General features: G+C 37.3%; 1 protein-coding gene across 1 annotated transcript in view; it reads right to left on the bottom strand.

Moving 5' to 3' along the window:
* LOC138156879 (contactin-associated protein-like 2) overlaps positions 1–22,382 on the bottom strand; it is a 2,167,135-nt gene that overhangs the window by 893,626 nt on the left and 1,251,127 nt on the right. The window contains exon 12 of the mRNA XM_069082365.1: positions 9,651–9,851. Within this exon, the coding sequence (XP_068938466.1) occupies positions 9,651–9,851 (201 nt within the window). The remainder of the gene's footprint in view (positions 1–9,650; positions 9,852–22,382) is intronic.

The following is a 22,382-nucleotide window of genomic DNA, read 5'->3' as shown; positions in this document are numbered from 1 at the left end:
TTTACCAAAGTAATTAGATTTAAAGAGAACAAAATTAAAATATAAATCTGAAGTTGCCTCCAGAGTTCATAGGCGAATGAGCCTAGAATGGAGCCTGAACCAATTTAGTGTCTTAAATTAGAAATCTCATTGGTACAGGTTGAAAAAAGAGGTAAAAAAGAAAATACTTCAGAAATCCTTGGAAAATGACTAACAGATTAAGTTCTTCTTTCCCAGTCCTTAGCCTAGCAATCCAAAGGCAAGTTCAGATTTGTATTCTGATTAGGCATTTTGTAGGCCTGATTAGTTCAAGATGAACTTTGCAATTGTACCATAGTAATCTATGAATGGTACGGTATTGCATCACTAAATAAAATTCTCTGTTGCACTGATCTGCACTTCCCAGTAAGAGAGGTTTTATGTTCCCAAATCCCAACACTTGAGGGCTGTGTTTAACATTTACTAAATTCCAGGTGACTTTATAAGCCTTTGACTTTGTCTGAAGGCTTTAGAAATGTAGCTTTTGATTTCATGTCCTAAGACATTCCTATGTAATGGGTTAAATCTCCAACTTTTACATGACACCCTGAAACATTTTTTAGGTTGACTATGAAGGTTCCAGATGCGTAAGTGTGAGTTGACTGGGACATTATTATGTCATTAGAAAAACTCTTACTCTGTTCATGGTGGGGGTTGTTAATGATAAGAGGAGAAGGAGGTCAAGATAAAAGTAATAAGGAAATCTGTTTGGTTAGTATAACTTAAAAATGCTGTGGGAAAAACAGGGCTATGAAGATGGCCTGTGATTCATCAATTCACTTAGTATCTGGATTATAAGCCTGAAAGGACTTTGGTGGTTATTGACAAAGCTGTAACCATTCAAAGAAAATATCACCCTATGCACAGACTAGCATGGACACCCATTAATAACTAGCAATTGATTATTACTATTTTATTGCTACTTGATATCATTTATTCTATCACAAATTAATCATTATAACTATCTAAATATAACCCATTAGGAATTAAACTCTGTCCACGGCCATGTGTCATATGTTTATTTTACATTTTACTATAAAATGATATTTTGAAAAGGTAGAAAGAGGTATATGAGATTTAGTAGGGGCTCAGGCCCTTTGCACAGGAGATGATGAGTGAGGGACGTATTGTATCAATTAAGCATCACTATTATCATGCTTTCAATAATTCCAGGCTGATCCCTATTGAGCAAACCTATTCTTTTAGCAACATATTCTACTAGTGATGCCATATGTTTGTTAATCAAGAAATATCATTATTTCTAAAGAATAAAAAATGTAGGCTATGCCAAGGCTGTGAATGGCCAAACAAGGCCACAACACATTGCCACTTTCACTGCACACAGTGAGCACTCTGAAAGATATCACTGGCCATATATATGACAAGATAAAGAGAAGATTCAGTTACGGAGCAAGAGTAAGAGATAAGGTGACGTTGATAAACTGGAGACAGCCCAGAGAAGGGCAGCGAAGAGAGTGAATGACCTCGAGCTAATGACATGTGAGGAGCAGTTGACAGAATCAGATATGCATAGCCTGGAGAAAAGAAGACTCAGGGGACATGGGGAAAGATATGATGGTTGTCTTTAAATATTTGAAGAGCTGTCAAGTAGAGGAGGCATTAGACTTGTCTGTTAGGCCCCACAGTACCAAAATAGTGGCAAAGGATAAAAGTTGCAAAGAGACAAATTTTGGCTTGATATCTAGAAAATTTTTTTCTACCCACTAAGCTGTCCAAAAATGGAAGGGATTGCTTCAAAAATGGGAGTTGCTCTTTGGAAGATTTTAAAGAGAGGTTAGATGACTGCTTATCAGCTGTATTATATTAGGGGTTCCTTTTTCATCTGGGTTAGACAAAATGGTAGATGAAATCCCTTCCAACTGCCAGATCCTGTGATGAGGGATGGATACCTAAGGACTGGACTTAGAATATTAAGAGAACTAGAAGATTTCCAGTGTGTTGTATGTGTCCTCTGTGATGGAGGACATGGCATGATATAATGGTTTGCACAGGGTGAGAAGGCACACATGGAAGGGTTGCAGTCTAAACCACTCCATGGAACATTTATATTGATGAATAGATTCATTCAAGTATTACACTAAGAGAGTCAGGGGATCCTGATTTAGCACAGATCACCCACCAGTTGCTACACAGAAAGGAAGGCTTATTTCTGTAGGTTATAGGAGAGGGAGTAATTACAAGGATGAGGACTATGATTTTATATAAGGATTAGAAATCTGTAGGGATCTCAAAGTTCATATAGTCTAACTCCTTCATTTTACTGATGATGAAATTGAGACCAATCAAGTTAAATGAGTTGCCCAATGTCACCCAGACAATAACAAAGGCAGGATTTGAACTCAGGTCTTTCTGGCTCCAAAGTCAGAACTCATTCCCCAGTACTAATGGAGAGAATCTTCTGCCTCTTAGTGGATTATCTCTCTTTTGGATAAACTTAGGTTCTTGTGGCAGAGGCTCAAGGGACAAAGTGGGAACTATTGGTGATACCCCCATTAAATAGACCATGGGCACTCTACCATAAGCAGGGCTTCCTGAGTACATCTGCCCTTTGAAGAAAATATCTATTACTCTCTGGACTCTGATTACCAATGAGACTTTTGTCCTTAAGCATCTGAGGGCTTTTTGGAACATCTAGCAGACTGCCTTACAGAAGGAGAAACCAATAAAGATCATATGCCCTGATCCCCATATCTCTTCTGGTTCAATAGTTTAATTCATGGATCATTCCACTATTGGTCCAGTTCAGTGACACACTTTAATCTTGTTTACTTCCAATGTTACTCTCTCACTGCAATGGCCTAGTGATAGTCTCAGTACCATTTCTTGAAAAATATAATGAATCTTTCCTGTAAGTGACAGTAAATACTCTCAGAGAGAATCAATAATGATACATGGCATGCAGACTTGTAAATGTGCTCTTTCAATGACAGCACAAATGTCAGGCAATATTTGCTAGGAATGGGTTATAACCTTTTCCACCAACAGCACCGCAGTAGTTACAAAACGCTACTAATGCTTTCTTTCCTTTTGATTTCTTCTAAATCACAGTTCAGAATTTTTGACCTATATTGAATTTCGCACAACTTCATTATAAAGTCAGAAGTGTTTGTGCATACATTCCTTTCAACACAGGGTTTAAATTTTAAGCTAAACTGAATAGAAAAAAAATGGATAATTTATATTGCCTTCCCCGAGCAAAATTCATCTTTACTGGCCTTTAAGCAATCAAAGACTTACTCATGAGAGTTACACTATGTTGAAAAGCCAGTAGGAACAAAATGGCCCTGGAGACTAAAAGCATACTCATATTGTGAAAACAGTAAACAATTAATATCAATTTTCTGTTCCCAGAATTAAATAAAAAATAAGCAAATTCGGATCCTTTATATCTAAGGAATCAAGAGTAGAATTCCTAAACATAAATTGTTATGTGTATATTTAAAAAGATACATGGCAAAAAGTATCAAAAAACATAAATTGGGTGATTTACTTTGGCAATATAACAATAATAACAACAGTAATAACTCACATTTATATATATAGCTCTTTTAGCTTCCCAAAATATTTTTAACAACAATGCTAAGTTCCAGTATGTTTAGCTCCATCTCTGTACAAAAAAAAACAAAGAAAACAGCAACCACCCAAGGTTCTGAAAAACCAAGTGACTTTCCCATAATTCATAGAGCTCCCCCTCCTCGCCATCATCTTATTGCTTCTCCTCTCCCTCCACTCTCCTCCTGCTCTTCCACCATTCCTACCCCTATTCTTCCTTCTCCTCTTCCTATTGTACTACATCACCACCAGTGAGGATGACTACCACTACTACTGGCTATCATTTATATAGACTGAGATTAAAGGGTTGTAACAGCATTCTATATATGTTTCCTCACTGAATCCTCACAACAATCCTGTGATATACTTCCCATTTTACAGATGAGAAAAGTGAAGGTGAAAGAACTGAACTGACTTTGCCCAGGGTTATATAGCTTTTAGGCATCTGAGTGGGGATTAGAACTCCAGTCTTACTGATTCTGAGTTCACTGGTCTTACCCACTGTGCTATCTATTAGTCTTCAACATGTCAGAGGAGATACTCTTCTGAGTGGAGTTCTCTTATCTCCCAGGTTCAGTTGCCACTATGCCAACTCACTTCTCAGGATTATTTTGAAATGGTAAGATCCCTGACAAGGACCCTTATCAGTCCTAGTGTTAGGAGCTTTTTCTGAATTTCTAAGTAATCAATCAAGTGATCAATTAAAATATTTCACCAGGATGCTTATTCTCAAGTTTACTGCATACTGTGCATTTTGCAAACTCAAATAACTTCAAATTTGTAGTCCTAATTAACTTCCCCAAAAGAGTGTTGCTAGGTAGCACAGTGGATAGACACCTGGGCTTGGAATCAGGAAGACCTGAGTTCAAATACAGGCTTAGAAACTTCCTAGCTATGTGACCTTGGAAAAGTCATTTAACCTTTATTTGTCAGTGGAGAAGGAAATGGCAAACCACTCAAGTATCTTTGCCAAGAAAACCCCATGGACAGAAGTCCATAGGGTCATGAAGAATCAGACATAATTTAAATGAATGAACAACAAAAACAAAAATAAAATGTTGTTGATATTTCAGGGTTTTTTTTGAGTGGCCATCAAAAGATTTCCATATTTGGACAGTCTACCTTTGCTCATTCTTAGTTGTACCCACCAGTTAATCTCATTATTTGGTCATAGTACATAAAAACATCATCTGCAAACAGCAGTTTGTTTTTGTTTGTGGTTTTATTTCAAATTCTGTAAAACTTTCATAATGAAGGCAGAAAAGTTCTGTATGAAGATCTGTGTAAGCCTTCATTAAGAGTTACCAAAAAAAGTATTTAATGTATTTAGGAGGCAGAGAAATGGAATGGATTCAGAAAACCTTAGTCAAAATGTCAGCTCTGTTTGTGTCCCTGGGTAAGTAGTTTAGTCTTTCTGGGTCTCAGTTTCCTAATTTGCAAAATAAGTACATACAAATCTTTAATGGAATGTAGTTCCAGATTGTTAAACCATCACAAATTAGACTCAGCACTACACTAGTCAAGGAAAAACAACCACCATGGAATGTGTCATAATAGGATGGGAAACCATACATCATAATGCCGGAGGAAGTTGAAGAACAGCAATAATGATTACTTTTGTGTTTATTAATGCTAAATTACATTAGAACATTTATCAAAACTGAAGTGAGATAGAGACAAATACCAACTAAAAGCCTTATTATAAGTATCATTAGTAACTATATGACACCAAATGAACTCATGAGGGTCTCTCAAAATAAAGAATAACATTTTAAATGCATTGTTATTACAAGCTCATTTGATATTCATTTTAATTTCAATGATTATAATGAATTCACTTTATATTCAAACAGATGTCACATGTGCTTCTGCCAAAGTTGCAATATAATTCAGCCTTAGTTAAGTACAAGTAAATGGATACTTAAAATTGAGTGTTACCAAGAAGGAAAGGAAAAAAAAAACAATTGTAACATCCATTAGCTCTTTAAAATGGCAAATTAGATATTTTTATTAAAATGTATTCTTCCTTACTTTGACACATATGTAATATTACAGTATAAGGAAACTTTCTGTGACAACTAATACTTTTCCTTTCAAGAGCTACCCAGGGGATTAGACAAATTGGAAAGAAAAAAAAAAAAAGAACAGCATGGTCTCGTCGTATAAGAATAGAGGGGTGTGAGGTGGGGAGGACCACAGCAACCGGGTTAACTTGTACATGAAATACATGACTTGTATAGACTATAAAGAATAAACTTAGGGGCATTCTATATTTAGCCAGAATAAATATTCCCTTACAAGGTATATGATTTTAGGGTTCCAAATAAACCCCTTCAAAATTTTCCCCCCAACAGCAGCTGGTTGATATAAAATATTGCAACTCTGAGAACTTCATCCCTTTGCTTTAATTTTCAAATTGTTGTTATATAATATCCCTGGGAGGTACAACCTTGTAGTCTGTTTTCTGTCAGTTTACATGCTAACATGGTCAAAGATCAGACTTTGAAAGGGAGAAGGGGGATAAAGACAAAGGAATGGAGACAACAGGGCATCATAGAAAGAAGTGTTCCCTGGAAGCAAGGATACCTAAGCTCTAGTTCTAGCCATGCCAACACCTATGTATGGTTCATCACACAATGTGGGGAGCCAAAGAGGCCTGGTTCAGGACTCAGATGTTAAATCCTAATAGTGGACTTTATTAAAAGAGCTCTTTGAGACTCAACTTCTCTGTTAAATTAGCTCCTGAATTCTTTGTTATAGGTTACACTTATAAGGATGTTGTTTGAGTTCTGAGACCAATAGGCTCTTCCCCAAGACTTTAGTTATTAGGCTGCTATGCAAATGCCCTCTATGATCCAAGTTTTGGCTTAGGCCTTGAAGCCAGATCTGAAGAGCATCCTTTGTAATGTGACTGCATGTGAAAGGAGTTAACTGACTCTTCCTAAGACTCTCTGACACTAGAGAACAAATCCTTATCAAATTATCTATTCTGTGCTACTTCCAGGATACAACAGACTAAGGTAATGATAAGAAAACTTGAGTCCCCTTCCTTTGTCTCATTGCTCTATAAAAACTTTGTCCTAAGAATCAATAAATGGAGTTCTTGGTTCTTCCTTGAATTACCCACATGACCTGGTTATTTCTTATTCACCTCTCTGAATCATGCTTAGTGCTGGACCCTGAGTAGCCCACAGCAACACAACAAGCTGTATTCTCTGTCTCTGTCTCTCTGTCTCTCTGTTTCTCTCTCTGTCTCTCTGTTTCTCTCTCTCTCTCTCTCTCTCTCTCTGTCTCTCTCTCTCTCTCTCTCTCTCTCTCTCTCTCTCTCTCTCTGTTTCTCTCTCTCTGTTTGTCTGTCTCTGTCTCTGTCTCTGTCTCTGTCTCTCTCCAAACTGGAGTATATGTCCCAGTGCCAGTCTTATTATCAGGAAATAGAAAGTGTTCGTTGGATCTAAATATCAAGATAAAATTCTCCATTTTATATGGATACAATTCAAAAGCGATAACATACTATTTTTCTTTGACTCTCCCACACAAATAGATGTCTATGAATGTCTGCTAGATGGTTGACTTTGCTCACATTCACACCTAGTATATAGTACACAGTATTTTCTTTGTGAGTCCTCCTAAGTTTGACTACCTTTTATGCTAATTCAGAGAACTAAACAGCTCATTGAGACTATGATATCATAGGATCACAGATTTAGAGACAGAAAAGACCTTGGAACTCACAGAGTTGAATATCTTCATTTTACACACAACAAAGCAGGCTTCAAGAGTTTTAGCGACTTACCCAGGGTCACATAGTTAGTAAATGTTTGTGTTGGAATTTGAATCCATATATTCCTGTACCCAAGTCTAGTCCTCTACTCGCTACTTAATTCTTCCCCACATTGATGACTCATTTTAAACCAGTGTAGGGTATGGTAAGTGGCTGTTTCCTCATTCTGACACTGCTATGCTCGTACTTTTGCATATAGCAGCCATTGTCAAATGTTTGCTGAATTAAAATTCTCTCTTTGGTTGAGTGCAATTTTTATCCCAATATAAAAACTCAAATGTGGTGAGTGAAAGATGAAATGACTGAGGAAACGAAGATTTGAGATACTAAGCAGATCAATTTATTAAGCAATGCATGCTAACCGCCTAACAAATTGGGACCAAGTGCCCTTAGCTTTGGCACTAGACCTGAAATACAGGGGGAGACAGACTTATGTGTTAAAATCAATGAATCAAAGAACAGTTAAAACTAAAGGAATTAACCAGGATACAAAATTAGATAATCTGATTTCTAATTGGAGGAAAGATTAAGGAGAGCAAACAGGTCTAGTTCCCTGAAATCAGGGAAATTCCCTGACATCCCACTCCCCCCCAAGTGTCTGTACTCAATCAAAGGAACATGGAAATAAGAACTGATTGAACAATATGATGCCCATTTTCAGGTCAGACAAATGGGTTGCTTAAGATTCGTAATTGTAAGAAAACTCTTTGCACCTATATTTGCTTCCGAGTTGGTTTCTAGTCAGCATAACCGAGGTCCTTAGTTAAGAGTCTCTAAGCAACAAGTAGAGATGGTCCAGTTTCCCAACCATGAAGTGCTAGGTTTAAATAATGCAATACCCTCCCCCCTTCCCACATACAATTCCTACAATTGAATGAAGTTTTCTCACAGGACAGAAATTGAACTAGACCCATTATTAAATCGGAAGGGAACAGAGTTAGCTCCAGGAATGAGTCACAAGATGGAGTCAGTGTGGTTCACTCAATTCCCACAATTAAACACTTGCTATTCTAATTCCCTCACAAGCAATTTACGTACAAAGGTCATCTGGATCCCCCTCTCTCATGAAAACAGCCATCATCAAAAAAAATAGCAAATACACACACACACTCATAGTAATTTTTTCTCTATCTAACCATATGCCCAAATACATCAAATCTATTTTATCGTATCATTTTAACCACAGCGTTTTTTGGTGTCTCCCAGAAGAAAGATATTAATTTTTCCCGAACAAGGACACCTCAGACATTTAACCAATATATACAAAATACATCAGTATGATGGCCAAAATTATTATTAGTGTAGATGACTGGGGCTTTGTGCCAGCTTATCAACATCTGAGGGAGAAGCAGAATACACTTTTCTGGCTTGTCAATTCCATGTTTCATAATTTTCCAGTGTCTCTGAAACTATGCCATAATCATCCCTACTCCTTTGTCTGGCCACAGTTCACCATACCAAGAGTCTTATTTCCATCATGCCACCTAGGGCTTGCCTGCCCCTCACCACCATGCCTCATGCTAGTTACCTCATTCCACTACTCATTTCCTCAAGCAAGTTGGAGTCTTTAATCATAGGTGCAAGCTCGTTCCTCTGTTATAAAGGTGCCATTACATTTCTAAATACAATTGGATGTAATCAAAGTACACTGTTCTCTTCACTTATAAATACATCAAACTCCTGCTGGACCTGTGGACTCATTCATAGGGGATTTGTCAGGCAAAGTGAGGTGAGGTCTTCTTATATCTTAGATGATCTCTTCCCCTAAGTGAATTTGCCCTGGGTACAAGAATTCCTAGTTACAGCTCTGGTGATGGGATAAGTTAGAGCATACATACCAATACATCAGAGGGGGTATGTATAATGGCAAATTTCCAGAGGCAAAGAACACTAGTAGACTCAGAATTTAAAGTATTTTTTCTTTTACTTTAAAGGAAACAAAACTTACAGGTTCAACTAACTTACCTCTACGTTTATAATAAACCCAACATATCTCTTGCCAAAGGCCCTTCTCCTAACAAAAAAGCTTCAGGAAAGAATACAAACAAAAAAAAATACATCTATGAATAATGCAAGCCCATCAAATCAAGAATCATGTATTCTTTGTCTAATTCCCTAGAAAAACAGGAGATTTTATTTTATTTATATACTGCTACCTGCACATCTAAGCCCATCCTCTGGAAGGATGAACCAGGTACCTGCACCTGTTGAATTGTTTAGGTAATTCCAGACACCAGCTGAGAGAGTAATTAAAAATGACATTCCATTCTCAGCCTACCTGGGGTGTTCAACAACCTTGACATCCTGCAAGAATAGGAGACGAACTGCTCACAATACTCAGCACTGCTGGTGATGGCCGTGATTTGATCCATGGAGGCACTGTAATTGAGCTGTACCACTGAGTATTTTTCTGGACTGTAGCCGACCACGGGAGTCTGCTTCTGCAAGTCATGATTTACAGTTGACCACACTTTATCTTCTGTGGGGGCAGAGAATGACAAAGACAATGGGTTATTAGAATTCATATAATTCCTCAAAAGTCAGGAAAAAAGATTAGCTGGTTGGAACAGCTGTGTTAGCTGAGGTTAAGCTAGCAAGAATCAGACATAACTAAACCTGCCTACTTTTCAAGAGGATCTCTATAAATTGGGAGTGGAAATGACTATCGAAATATGTGTATCCAGTAAACAATGGGTAGTTTCAAGTAATTGAGGCAGAAAGGGGTTTGGCATCCACATTATCTGGACAATCTCCCCAATTATTTATTTATTTTCATTCAATAAATTCACTAAACAAATTAAATTTATTAAACAAATATTTATTGGTGTATACTATAGGCAAGATATCATGTTAAACAATAGGGAGGGTGGAATATAAAGACATATACAACAGGGTCTCAGCCCTTAAGGACTGTTCATTTTGGCAGATAGGTAAAAAACACTGGCTTTGGATGTAGGGGACCTGGGCCTGAGTCTCAGCTTTGCTGTTTACTATCTGTCTGACCTCCAGGAAGTCCTTTAGCCATTCTTTGGACCTCAGTTATGTCAGGAGAAACAAGATCAGTGGATTCTCTATCATTCTTTCTATCCTTTACCATACTTCTTAGCTCCAAATCTATAGTGTGATTTTTTATGAATAGTTAAGATTGAGGACAGTGAATGGTACTATAGTCAGTGTGATATGAATTTAGAAGAAGAGGGAGTAGGTTGTACTAAAGTACTCAAACAATATTTGAGAGAGGAGGTGGGGTTAATATCTAAAAGATATCATACCTAAAAGATATCAAAGAATTCTGCAGGAAGACATGTAGGGGGAGGGAAGGCATGCTAGGAGCAAGAGAATGGCATGAGTTTCTTGTGTGGGGAAACAAGAAAGTGGTACACAAAAGCCTCTCAATGTCAGCTCACACTTCTCTTCAAAGCAACCTAAAAGAAAGAAAAAATCCCCCAGATATGAAAACTTCTGTGAAGGAAATATACTATAATACAGAATTACCTTAATCAAATATAATGAGTAAAAATTATATGTATATATGCATGTGTGTATATGTGACTAGGATGATCCCCTTAATTCTTCTTAAGAGAATGAAACTGGAAAGACTGAATTAGTCAGGAGAAAGAAGATTAATGTCAGAGAAGGAGGAAGAATAAATGTCAGATCTTAAAACACCAGGTCATTCAGGGAGAAGGGAACAATAATAGAGACTTGTGCTCAAAAGACCAAACTGGAATAATTTGTGACCCAGTGGAGGCTCCAGTTCGAAGAAACAGATTTTGCTTCCAGAGATTAATTTTAAGAATGTCTTCCTTGGAGGAAGAATCCCTGCCTCTTTATCAGATGATTTCTCATTATTATTTCCCAAATGTCCTTCTTAATAATGTTATTCTCCAGTGTGATATTATGCAAAGAACACTAATTAGATACCAGACAACCTGGGTTGGATTCCACTAATCATCTGTATGACCTTGTCTAAGTCATTTAACTTCTGTAGTTTCACATCCCAAATCCAGCATCCTAGTTTCCCTATTTCCCTCACCTTTGGGCCAATTTGTCTAAACAAAAACAGCAATAAGGCATGTTTCTGTTTATGTAAAATTCTGAATCTCCAAGGAAATGCGTATTAGAAAAAGAGATCCTTATACAGGTTAAAGCATTTGAGTACTCTGGGGGATAATCAACTTGATATTGTCAGTTTCTACCAAAATATTTTTTTCTTTTGAAGAAGATCTATAGACTGTAACCATTCATTATATTATGCTTTGACAAATGCTGTGGATATAACTTTACTGGTTTTATATGCATTTTCTTTTGCTTTAAGTCTTGTGGCAGTTTGTTAAAGGAATAAACCCAAAAATTAGCAAAAAAAAAAAAACCTTTATTTTTAGTTTACACGATTCATTTCCACAAGATTTTGAATTACAAATTTTCTCCCCATCTTTCCCCTACCCACCACCCCAGAACAGCGATCCCACTGAATACTCCCTACCCCAATCTGCTCTTTCCTATATCCTCCCCCATTCCCCTTCCAGCTTTCCAGTAGGGCAAGATGGATCTCCATACCCCAGTGCCTGTATATCTTATTTCCCAGTGCATGTACAATAATAATATTTTTTTAAACATTTGATTTTAAACTTTGAATTCTAGATTCTTTTCCTTCTTCCCTCATCACCCACCCTTACAGGGAAGATAAGCAATTCAATATAAGTTGTATATGTGTAATTACAAAAAAAACCCATTTCCGTAGTGGATATATTGTGAAAGACTGACTGTATTTCCCTCCATCCTATCTCGCCCCCCACTTGTTCTATTTTCTACTTTGACCCTGACCTTTTCAAAAGTGTGAGCTGTTAACTACCCTCCCCCGCAATCTGCCCTCCCTTCTATCATGCCCCCTCTTATCTCCTTCCCCCCTACTTTCCTGTAGGGTAAGATACCCAATTTAGTGTGTATATTATTACCTCCTTAAGCCAAATTCAACAAGAGTAACATTGACCCACTCCCTTTGGCCTTCCTGTTTTTCCCCTCCATTGTAACAGTTTTCCTTTGCCTCTTTTATATGAAATAATTTACCCTATTCTGTTTCTCCCTATCTCCTCTCATTATATTCCTCTCTCACCTCTTTATTTTTTCTTTAAAATATCATCCCTTCCTATTCAATTGATCCTGTGCCCTCTGTCTATGTATATCTGTACATGCATATACACATACTCACATATGTATTCATATGCATATATACCTTTACATATAGACATATATATGTATATATACATATATATACACATATGTATATTCCCTTCAACTATCCTCATAATGAGAAAAGTTTCATAAGTTACAATTATCATTTTTCCAAGTAGAAATGTAAATAGTTCAACTTGGATAAGTTCCTTATGATTTCTTTTCCCTGTTTACCTTCTCATGTTACTCTTGCTTCTTGTATTTCAATGTCAAATTTTCTATTCAACTCTGGTCTTTTCATCAAGAATGCTTGAAAGCCCTCTATTTCATTGAATTACCATATTTTCCCCTGAAACATTCTACTCAATTTTTCTGGGGAGGTGATTCTTGGTTATAATCCCACCCCTTTGACCTCCAGAATATCATACTCCAAGCCCTGTGATCCCTTAATGTAGAAGCTGCTAGATCTTGTTTTATCCTGATTGTGTTTCCACACTATTCCAATTGTTTCTTCTTGGATGTTTGTAATATTTTTCCTTGATCTAGGAACTCTGGAACGTGGCTGTAACATTACTAGAACTTTTCTTTTTGGGATCTTTTTCAAGAAGTGATGGGTGAATTCTTTCAATTTCTATTTTACCCTCTGGTTCTAAAATATCAGGGAAATTTTCCTTGAGAATTTCTTGAAGGATGATTTCTAGGTTCTTTTTTTCATCATGGCTTTCTGGTAGTCTAATAATTTTTCAATAATCTCTCCTGGATCTATTTTCCAGGTCAGTGGTATGAGATATTTCACATTGCCTTCTCTTTTTTGCACTTGTTTGGATCTGTTTTATAGTATTTTGATTTCTCATAAAGTCATTAGCTTCCATTTGCTCCAGTCTAATTCTGAAGGAATTATTCTCTTCAGTGAGCTTTTGAAATTCCTTTTCCATCTAGCAAATTTGGCTTTTTAAGGCATTCTTCTCCTCATTGGCTTTTGGGGCCTCTTTTGCCATTTCAGTTAGTTTATTTTTTAAAGTGTTATTTTCTTCAGTCAGGTTGTTGACTCACTTTTCATGATTTTCTTGCATCATTATCATTTCTCTACCCAATTTTTCCTCCACTTCTCTTTCTTGGTTTTCAAAACCCTTCTTGAACTCCTCTATGGCCTATAACAAGTTCATATTTTTCTTGGAAGCCTTTGGTGTAGGAGTTTTGACTTCATTGTCTTCCTCCCATTTCATGATTTGATCCTATTTGTCCCCCAGAAAAGAATCTAAGATTTGATTACTGTGTTTGCTTTGTTTGCTCATGTTGCCACTTAATTACGTGGCTTTTGAGCTTTTTGCCATAGTAGAACTCTGCTTCCAGAAAGGAGAGCTTTGTCCCAAATCACTGGAGTTTTTCAGCTGCCAGAGCTATTAGTTGGGTGCCCTCTCTGAAGCCTCCACAAGCTCTGGCACCTGGTTACACACCCCAGGACCTCCACCTCAGACAGTGATACAGATCCAAGCAGGTTAAAGCAAGAACAATTACTGCTCTGAATGGCCACTTGGTCCCCCTACAATCTGCAGTCCATGAGCTCTGGAGCAGCCATGCAGTGGCAGCTACCTGTGCCTCCACTGCTTCTCACCTTCTCATCTGGGGGCAGAGGCTGGACCACATTCCCAGACCCCCCGTTCCTGCAAAGTCCACACTGACCTTTTACTTTGCATTTGGCATTTATGGTTTGATAATTCTGGAAACTGCCACAGCTGCTGGTGATCCACTCTCCCAGAGTCCAGCCACTGCTATTTGGGGACACCCTAAGGCTAAAACCATGGGGTCACACAGGGCTGGGCTCTGGTCCCAGTGTGCTGGGATGGATCCTTCCTGCCAGCCTGCTGGGCTGCCTTCAGTGGGAGATTTGTTTTTCTCTGTCACTTTGTGGGTTCTGTAGCTCTAAAATTTGTTTAGAGTCACATTTTATAGATATTTTAGGTGGTTATGGGGGGACCTCATGGAGTTTTCCTGCTTCTGCACTGCCATCTTGGCTCTGCCCCACCTTTCACTATTTTTTTCTCTTAATTTTCTTTATGTTGAAAATTTGCATTGGGTCTTAATTTTTTAGTCATACTGTAAGTGCTTATGAATCAGAATCTTCCATTAAATTTCTAATTTAATGCTTCATTATAGAAAGAAGGTGACTTTGGGTTTGAAGACTGGACCAGAAGAAAGTAAGACTGGGTAGATATAGGACACCAGTGACATGCTGTGTGCCTGTCATCCAAGCATGAGCCTATATACATGACTTCTCACCAGGTTACTATGAGTTGGTGGATTTTAAAGAAAATTTTTACCTACAACTCATGAAGACTGTCTATTAAGGCATAGAAGGGTTAGAGTCAGAACTGATGGAATAAATACACTTATGGATGAAAAAATGGATGGTTTGAAATGTCAAAGCATCAAAGTATGAGCTGGGAAATCTCCATTACTTTTTTTCTTTAATTCATCAAATAAATCATCAGCATCACATTGAATATAGCAAGGGCTAAATCTACTATTCAATATGCATTTGGGAGAAAAGAATTGCTTTGGATAAAAGAGAGGAATTTAATATTGCCCTTGATTGTTTGTGCTTTCCCCTATTGGGGTCTACGTTCTGTTATCCAATGATGATCCAGGGCACTTTATGATATCAGCTAAGTAAAGATGATAAAATTTTCTTATCCTATTGCTGTACATATGTATGCCTCAAAGTATGACACATTTTGGAATGTGTAGCTTGACCCTAAAATTATGAATGTTATTCTCTGTGGTCCAGCAATGTGCCAGGTCACTTTTAATAATTTAATAGAATCTTTATTTGTTTCCTGTTGAATACTGTTAAGATTTCTAGGGTCTAATATTCAAAATTTTTGACCACTGGATCAGATTTTACCTTTCCAGACTCTTATCATGCTAACTTCCAGGTAAGGAAACTACATCTACCAATGAAGGTTGGCACTTTATTTTGACTTTAAGGTCTTTGAGATTTGCCAAGAGCACTGAGAGACTGAATGATGTGCCCAGAGTCACACAGTTAGCACGTGTCAGAAGTTCCAAAGCCAGACTTCAATCCATTATGCTTCACTGCATTCCCTCTCCTCTCTTTCCATATATGATATGTTACATATTACATAATATGTGATGTGAACATACACACATGTGTGTATATTTGATAATTTCTTATCTATGTACACACATGCTCATATAGAGCAGAAATATAATATTTTTCAGCCTATTTCTTGAACTAGCCTCAAAAATTCTTCAATCTACTACAAGATGGGCCCTGCATCTGAACTGTGATTTACAATATAGAAAACAAATCCAGAACAATGTATAGAACTTAATGAAATTGGATGGGTTGGAAACAAAAAGATCTTTGTTTTATACTGTTTAAGAAAAGCAATTATCCAGTAAAATGCAAAGGAAGCAAGCTTTTGCAAGACCAATGCCAAGAAGCTGTTAAACAATTTGGCTGCTAAAGCTCATGTAACTCAGACAGACAATGTGTTTCTAAGGCACATAAATTTATCTTATAGTTCACAGATGGGATTTTGCATAATCCCTGACCTGGGCTGGTTCAATGGACTATCTAAAACAAAACTAAAGAAATGGAGTAAATTAAGGCTAGGTTTCCAGCCCTTGTTAAACAAGGCATACTTAAAGATTGACTTCATTTGTTTCTCCATTGAACAAGGGACTACTACTTCATGTTCAAAGCACACATAATAGGCACTGTGAGAATGTAACATATGTCATATTAAGGGCTGCTACTAGGGTCGCTTATAAAATCCTTCTTCTGTCAACACTGGGGAGTCCATTAAACAGAGAGACCCCAGTGGGTTGTGGGAGAGATTTACCATTAGGGTCTGATAGGAACTTCTTTTGCCTCAAAGTGATAGTCCTACTTTTGATTGAGAAGACAAAGAGGAAGAGGCAATTGGAAACAGAAATCAGTGTAAGGCTGAAGATCAATTAGGAACTTACAAGTATTTGGAACGAAGGGTCTCGGTGAGGGAAACAACTATGGAAGTGGAAAGCAATGAGCTGTGAGTTGTCCACAGGGCTATTGGTACAAGGTTATGTACCTCTTTACCTCTTTGCTACTTCTCCAGTCAATGATTAAATGTGTAACGGGCATGGCTCTAGCTCAGTGTTTACTAGTTTAATCCCCACTTGGGTACCAGACTCTGGAGTCCTAGGGCATTTCCCTGCTGTCAATAGAACCTCCTGAAAAAGAGTAAGTTGCTAGGTATGAATCCCTATTGTCCAACTCATTTGGAAGTATGGATAAAGTAAATTTACAGAGTACAAGTGAGATAAAATCAAAGATTGTTAAGTGGCAGGTTCTGGAGGAGTATATTCAAGTGCATAGTGTCAGTAGGGGTCAAGATTTAGGATGATAATTTGACCTATGGCCATTTCTGAATTCATTCCTGAATTTTCAAAGTATCAAAGAATTTCCGTTGGAAATCCCAGATGCCCCCCCGTACCCCAAAAATAGTATCTTCTAGAATATCCTGGCACATCTGTAAAAACACTAAGTCCAGAGTAAGGGGGGCCAGGTTCTAATCTTGCCACTGATGTTTCTTACTCTGTTTTCCTGAATTAGTCATTTAACATCTCTGGGCCTAGCAATTTCCTCATCTGCAAAAATGAGGGGGATGGATTAGAAGACCTTTGTGGTCCCTTCTAGGGCTTTGATCTGTGATCCTATGGGGATTGAGGGAGAGATTGTACCTGTGATAAGGAACTCTAGGGTGGGAACTCCATGGACCAAAACAAAGTAACAACTTCTCCACAACCTTGTTTTAGAGACTTGTCTACAGCAGTAAGAAATCGGTGGATTTACTCAGGGTCAGCATGTAACACAGGCAAAACTAGAACGAAGGTCTTCTTGGCTTTGAGAACAGCTTTCCAGCTGCATTGTGTGTGGACACAAATATAAGGCGATGATTTAAGCTGATCCCTCACAAATGTTTATGCAGCTTTTATTTGAATACCTAGCAAGACCACCTGCTCTTAGGTAGCTCTAATTGTTAGAGTTTCCCCCCCTAAATAAAGTCAAAGTTCAACTCTTTGCCCACTTGCTGGTCCTTATTCATATGATTGTAATTCTTATGAATTTCTTTTTTTTAAATTTTTAACGTATGGGATAAAACACATTTCCATAACATAGTATAATTGGTATAATGTCCTGGACAAAATATTTTTTAAAAATTACAAATATCTTTCCTTAAAGTGCATGTCTGACCATATTACTCAATAGCTTCCAATATACCCCCTACGGCCTTTAAGATCTAATAGAAACTCCTATGTCTGACCTTTAAAGACCTTTAAATCTGACACGACCTAGTTTTCTAGCCTTGTTATATATTTTTCCCTTTCTCACACTATAGCACAAAAAGCCTGGCCTTTTTGCTCTTACTCTTACATAATACTCACCTCTCATATCTATGCCTTTACTCTACTTATTCCCTAGAATGTCTGCTATATACTCTCATTGCTCCTATGTCTTAGAATTTTTGTTTCCTTTGAAACCCAGCTCAATCAGTCCTTTTCCAAGAAAGGGTTTGCTGTATCTCCAGCTACTAGTGCTCTCTCTCCCCCAAATTATCTCATTTATTTTGTATATACTAATCCATTTACAAATTATCTCCCTTAATAGAATGGTCATCCTCCATTCAGTCACCAGTGTGATTTACCTGAAGGGTCAGTCCAACCCTGTCATTCTTTCACTCAAAAAAATTCTATTGGCTCCCTGTCATCTACAGAATCAAATAGAAAATCTTCTGAAATTCAAAAATCCTTCATAACTTGTTACCTTCACACCTTTCCAGTCTTTCTACCACCTCACACACCAGGAAATACTCTTCAATCCAGTAACACCAGCTTCCTTGAGCTTCCCTGAGCAAGACACTCCACCTCTCGACTTTAGCCATTTCCTATTCCTCATGCCTGGAATTCCCTCTAACCTCATTTTCACCTACTCACTTCCTTCTAGTTCTAGCTAAAATCCGAGCTTCGGTAAGAAGTCTTTCCCAGTCACTCTGAACTTTAATGCCTTGCCTCTGCTGATTATTTTCTGTTGATCTTGTCCATAGCTTATTTATATGCAGTGGTTTGCATGTTGTTTTCCCCATTAGACTGCAAGCTCCTGGAGGGAAAGGGCTGTCTTTTGTCTCTTCATATTCCTGGCACTTAACACCTGGCACAAAGTGGGTGATTAATAAATGCTAATTCAGTTACTAAGATCCTTGAGGGCACGAACTTTTGTTTTTATCCTCATATCCTCCATGCCTAACAGAGTGCCTGGCTAATGCTTAAGAAATAATTGGGGTGGCTAGGTGGGGCAGTGAATAGAGCACCAGCCCTGGAGTCAGGAGGACCTGAGTTCAAATGCGATGTAGGACACTTAACACAAAACTAGCCATGTGACCTTGGGTAAGTCACAACCCTAATTGTCCTACCTTCCCCCCTCCAAAAAAAAAAAGAAATAATTAACTGATTGGTGCCATTATCCCTATATTACAGGTGAATAAACTGAAGCTAAAAGAATTTAAGTGACTTGCCCAAGGTCACACAGATATTAAAAACCTGAGAAAGAATTTGAACTCAAATCTTTCTCACTCTCATTCCAACACTCCATCTATGAGGTAGATGTAAAAGATACACATCTATGCATACATGTAAATATATATGTATGTATATATATATAATATTCACTATCCATGAGAGTATTCCTTCAAATTTATTAGCTGTAATTTTAATAGTTTTGCTCACCATTATCATCAGCAGCAACATCATAATCATTACTTTTTTTATTTGCTTAAAGATTTATGATAATTCTTATCTGAACTTTTGTAAAGCAAGTCCTGAATTTTATCATAATTCCTTGGTTTCACTGCCACCAGGTGCTATTATTTACCAGTAGCTTAGGTAGCTAAAAATAAACAGCTTGAGCCTGACCACTTCATGATTAGGGTGAAACAAATATACAGATTTCCTAAATTAAAGACACAGTACTCTTGTTTGTAAGCAAAACATAAGGTGTTTGTAAACTTGTCATCATATGTGGTAGAAAGTAATAAGTAAATAACAAGAAGCAAAATGAACTGCCAGACATCTGAAATACTAATTAATACATAAAATAAGAATGAAATATTTACCAGAGAAAAATACTTGAAGATGATAGAAAATCATTCCATATTAACTTTGTTGTCCTCGAAGCAACCTGGGACATTGGCAACACTGCTGCGGACACCTCCAAACACTGACTATTGCTATATACTTTCCATTTTCTCTCTCTACTTTCTTAATTCCATATCACTGTTTAAGCACCTTTTAAGCCATACTCTTTTGAAATCATCCCTCCAGGATTTTTTATTAAGCTACATTATCCTATTTATATTAACCTTTATTAAATTGTTCCCTACTGGCAAAGTCAGAAACAGGGACCCAATATTTACTGGTCCTTAGTTCATTATAATGCCATACATACATATGTATGTGTGTGTATACACACACATACATATATATCTATATATGAAAATCCCTCATCTCCATAAAAAGTCATAACCAGTATACAAAAGGATGAACTGCCCTCTTGCAGAAGTGACAAGAACTCAAATATCTGAAGCAATGACTAGGAAGAGAAAACATGGGATAAGAGAAAGGGCTCTGGCTTTTGAGTAAAAGAACCCAGATTCAAATATGACCTCTAAAAGTTGTGACTATTACTACTACTACTACTACTACTACTACTACTACTACTACTACTAGCTTATATTTATATAGTACTTACAGTGCGCCACACACTGTGCTAAGTGCTTTATAGTTGTTATTTTATTTGATCCTCACAATACCCCTGGAAAGTAGATGCTATTATTTCTATTTTACAGATGAGAAAACCGAGACAAACAAGTTAAGTGACTTGACAAGGGTCACACAGCTAATGTAAGAGTCTGAGGTCACATCATAACAAAGATTTTCCTGACTCCAGTCCCAATGCTTTATTCGTTATGCCTAGTTGCCCTACTACATGTATGACTTCGGTCAAATTACTTAGTTTTCTGGACCTCAGTTTCCTCAAGTGTAAAACTATGGTGGGTAGTGGTGAAAGGTTTGAATGAGATGTTCTTTGAGGTCTCTTCCAGTTCTGGGTCTATGATCCCAAGGAAAGAGGGAAAGCTTTATCTAAGTAAGTATGCCAAGTCCTCAGGTAGCCTTTCTGAAGGTCCTGTGGACTGACTCTGCTGGTGACAGATTCAGTTGTAGCCAGCCTCCTCAGCAATTGATACCCACTTGTTTCCACTCCTATTTGTGTCTAAGAATGAGAGAAATCCCTTGCCTCAGTTTTCTCTTCTCTCTCTCTCCCTGACTCTATGGGTTTCATTTTAGCCCTGGACTCTCCCCTAATATGAGTTAAAAATGCCATTATAACATCTTCTCTAGTTCCTTGAACAAAGTCTCCAAGTCCTAAGAGAACAAATATAGTCCCTTATTAGCATCAACTATATTAATACCACCATTTATGTACTATTTCTGGTGGTATCTTGCATCTCCTCTAAATTCAACTTGAGTTACCCTTGGTTTCCTGGCCATATAAAGAAACCAGCCACTGTGTTACTTAATTCTGTCTTCTTATCTTCTGACAGAATTCTGACAGTAATCGAAGTGTCATTTATGCTCTAACATTGAGGTTTGCCTTTAGGTGAATTAAAGTTCCATTAACTTACATAGGCCAACTGTATTTCCTTCCTGTTAGAAATAGCTTCCAGCCCACAATTTTCTATCCTCTGAGTGACATTGCATATTTTTGCTTTCATAGATGCTTCCTTCTGTCTTAGTAGTTTTGGTCAAAATACTTTTTCTATGCTACATTATATGGTAACATAATAAACTAATAACTCCCTTGAAAGATGATATATATTTTTTCATTATATATTTAATAAGATACAATTATGTGTATTTAAAATTTTAAATTTAAGCAAACATAACCACAATAAAAAAATTATGATTTCCTCCTAGTCCTACCTCAAGGAGAGTACTGTAATCACCCAAAATCAGAGTGTTAATGAAAATAATTCATTAATAATCCTGAGATAGGGGCAGCTAGGTGGCACAGTGAGTAAAAGTGCCAGCTCCAGAGTCGGGAGGACTTAGGATCAGTTCCGGCCTCAGATACTTAACACCCACACACACAAAAAAAACTGGCTATGTAACCTTGGGCAAGTTACTTAACCCCAATTGCTTTAAAAACAATAATCCTGATATAAAGTTGTCTTAGCATCATCATTCACACACATAGTTATTTATTCAGGAAACTAACTTTCTTTTTATTTTCTTTATAAGGTGTGTCTTGCCAGTATACTTTGATGACTCTGGAACAAAAAGTGACTTTGTGCAACTCTACCTACCTTCCATCAATTCATGCATGGGTCAAGGCATTGCCTATGACATCATTGGTCTTCTTTGAAAATGAAGGATGTACAACAATGTGTGAACATCTATAATTTTCTTCTTCATGTAAAATCATTTGGTTCTAGTAATCATGATTGACACCCTTTATATAGCACTAAGGCTTGCAGAGCATTCTACAAACATGTCATTTTATCTTCATGACAACCTTGGGAGTTAAGTGCTATTATTTTCTCCATTTTACAAATAAGGAAAATTATTTTTCTAGGGTCACACAGCTAGTGAGTGTCTGAGGCAGGTTTCAAACTCTGATCTTCCTGATTTTTGGTCCTATTGTCTATCTTTTGCACCATATAGGAATAATATCTGAGATCTAGAGTGGGAAGGGACCTCAGAGGTCATCCAG

Source organism: Petaurus breviceps, unplaced genomic scaffold (assembly GCF_028583685.1).
Source record: "Petaurus breviceps papuanus isolate PSGF00001 unplaced genomic scaffold, PetGlider_PUasm1.0 110, whole genome shotgun sequence".
In the NCBI taxonomy this organism is placed as follows: Eukaryota; Metazoa; Chordata; class Mammalia; order Diprotodontia; family Petauridae; genus Petaurus; species Petaurus breviceps.
The sequence above is the reverse complement of the archived record's forward strand: the minus strand, read 5'-3'. Positions and strand labels throughout refer to the sequence as shown.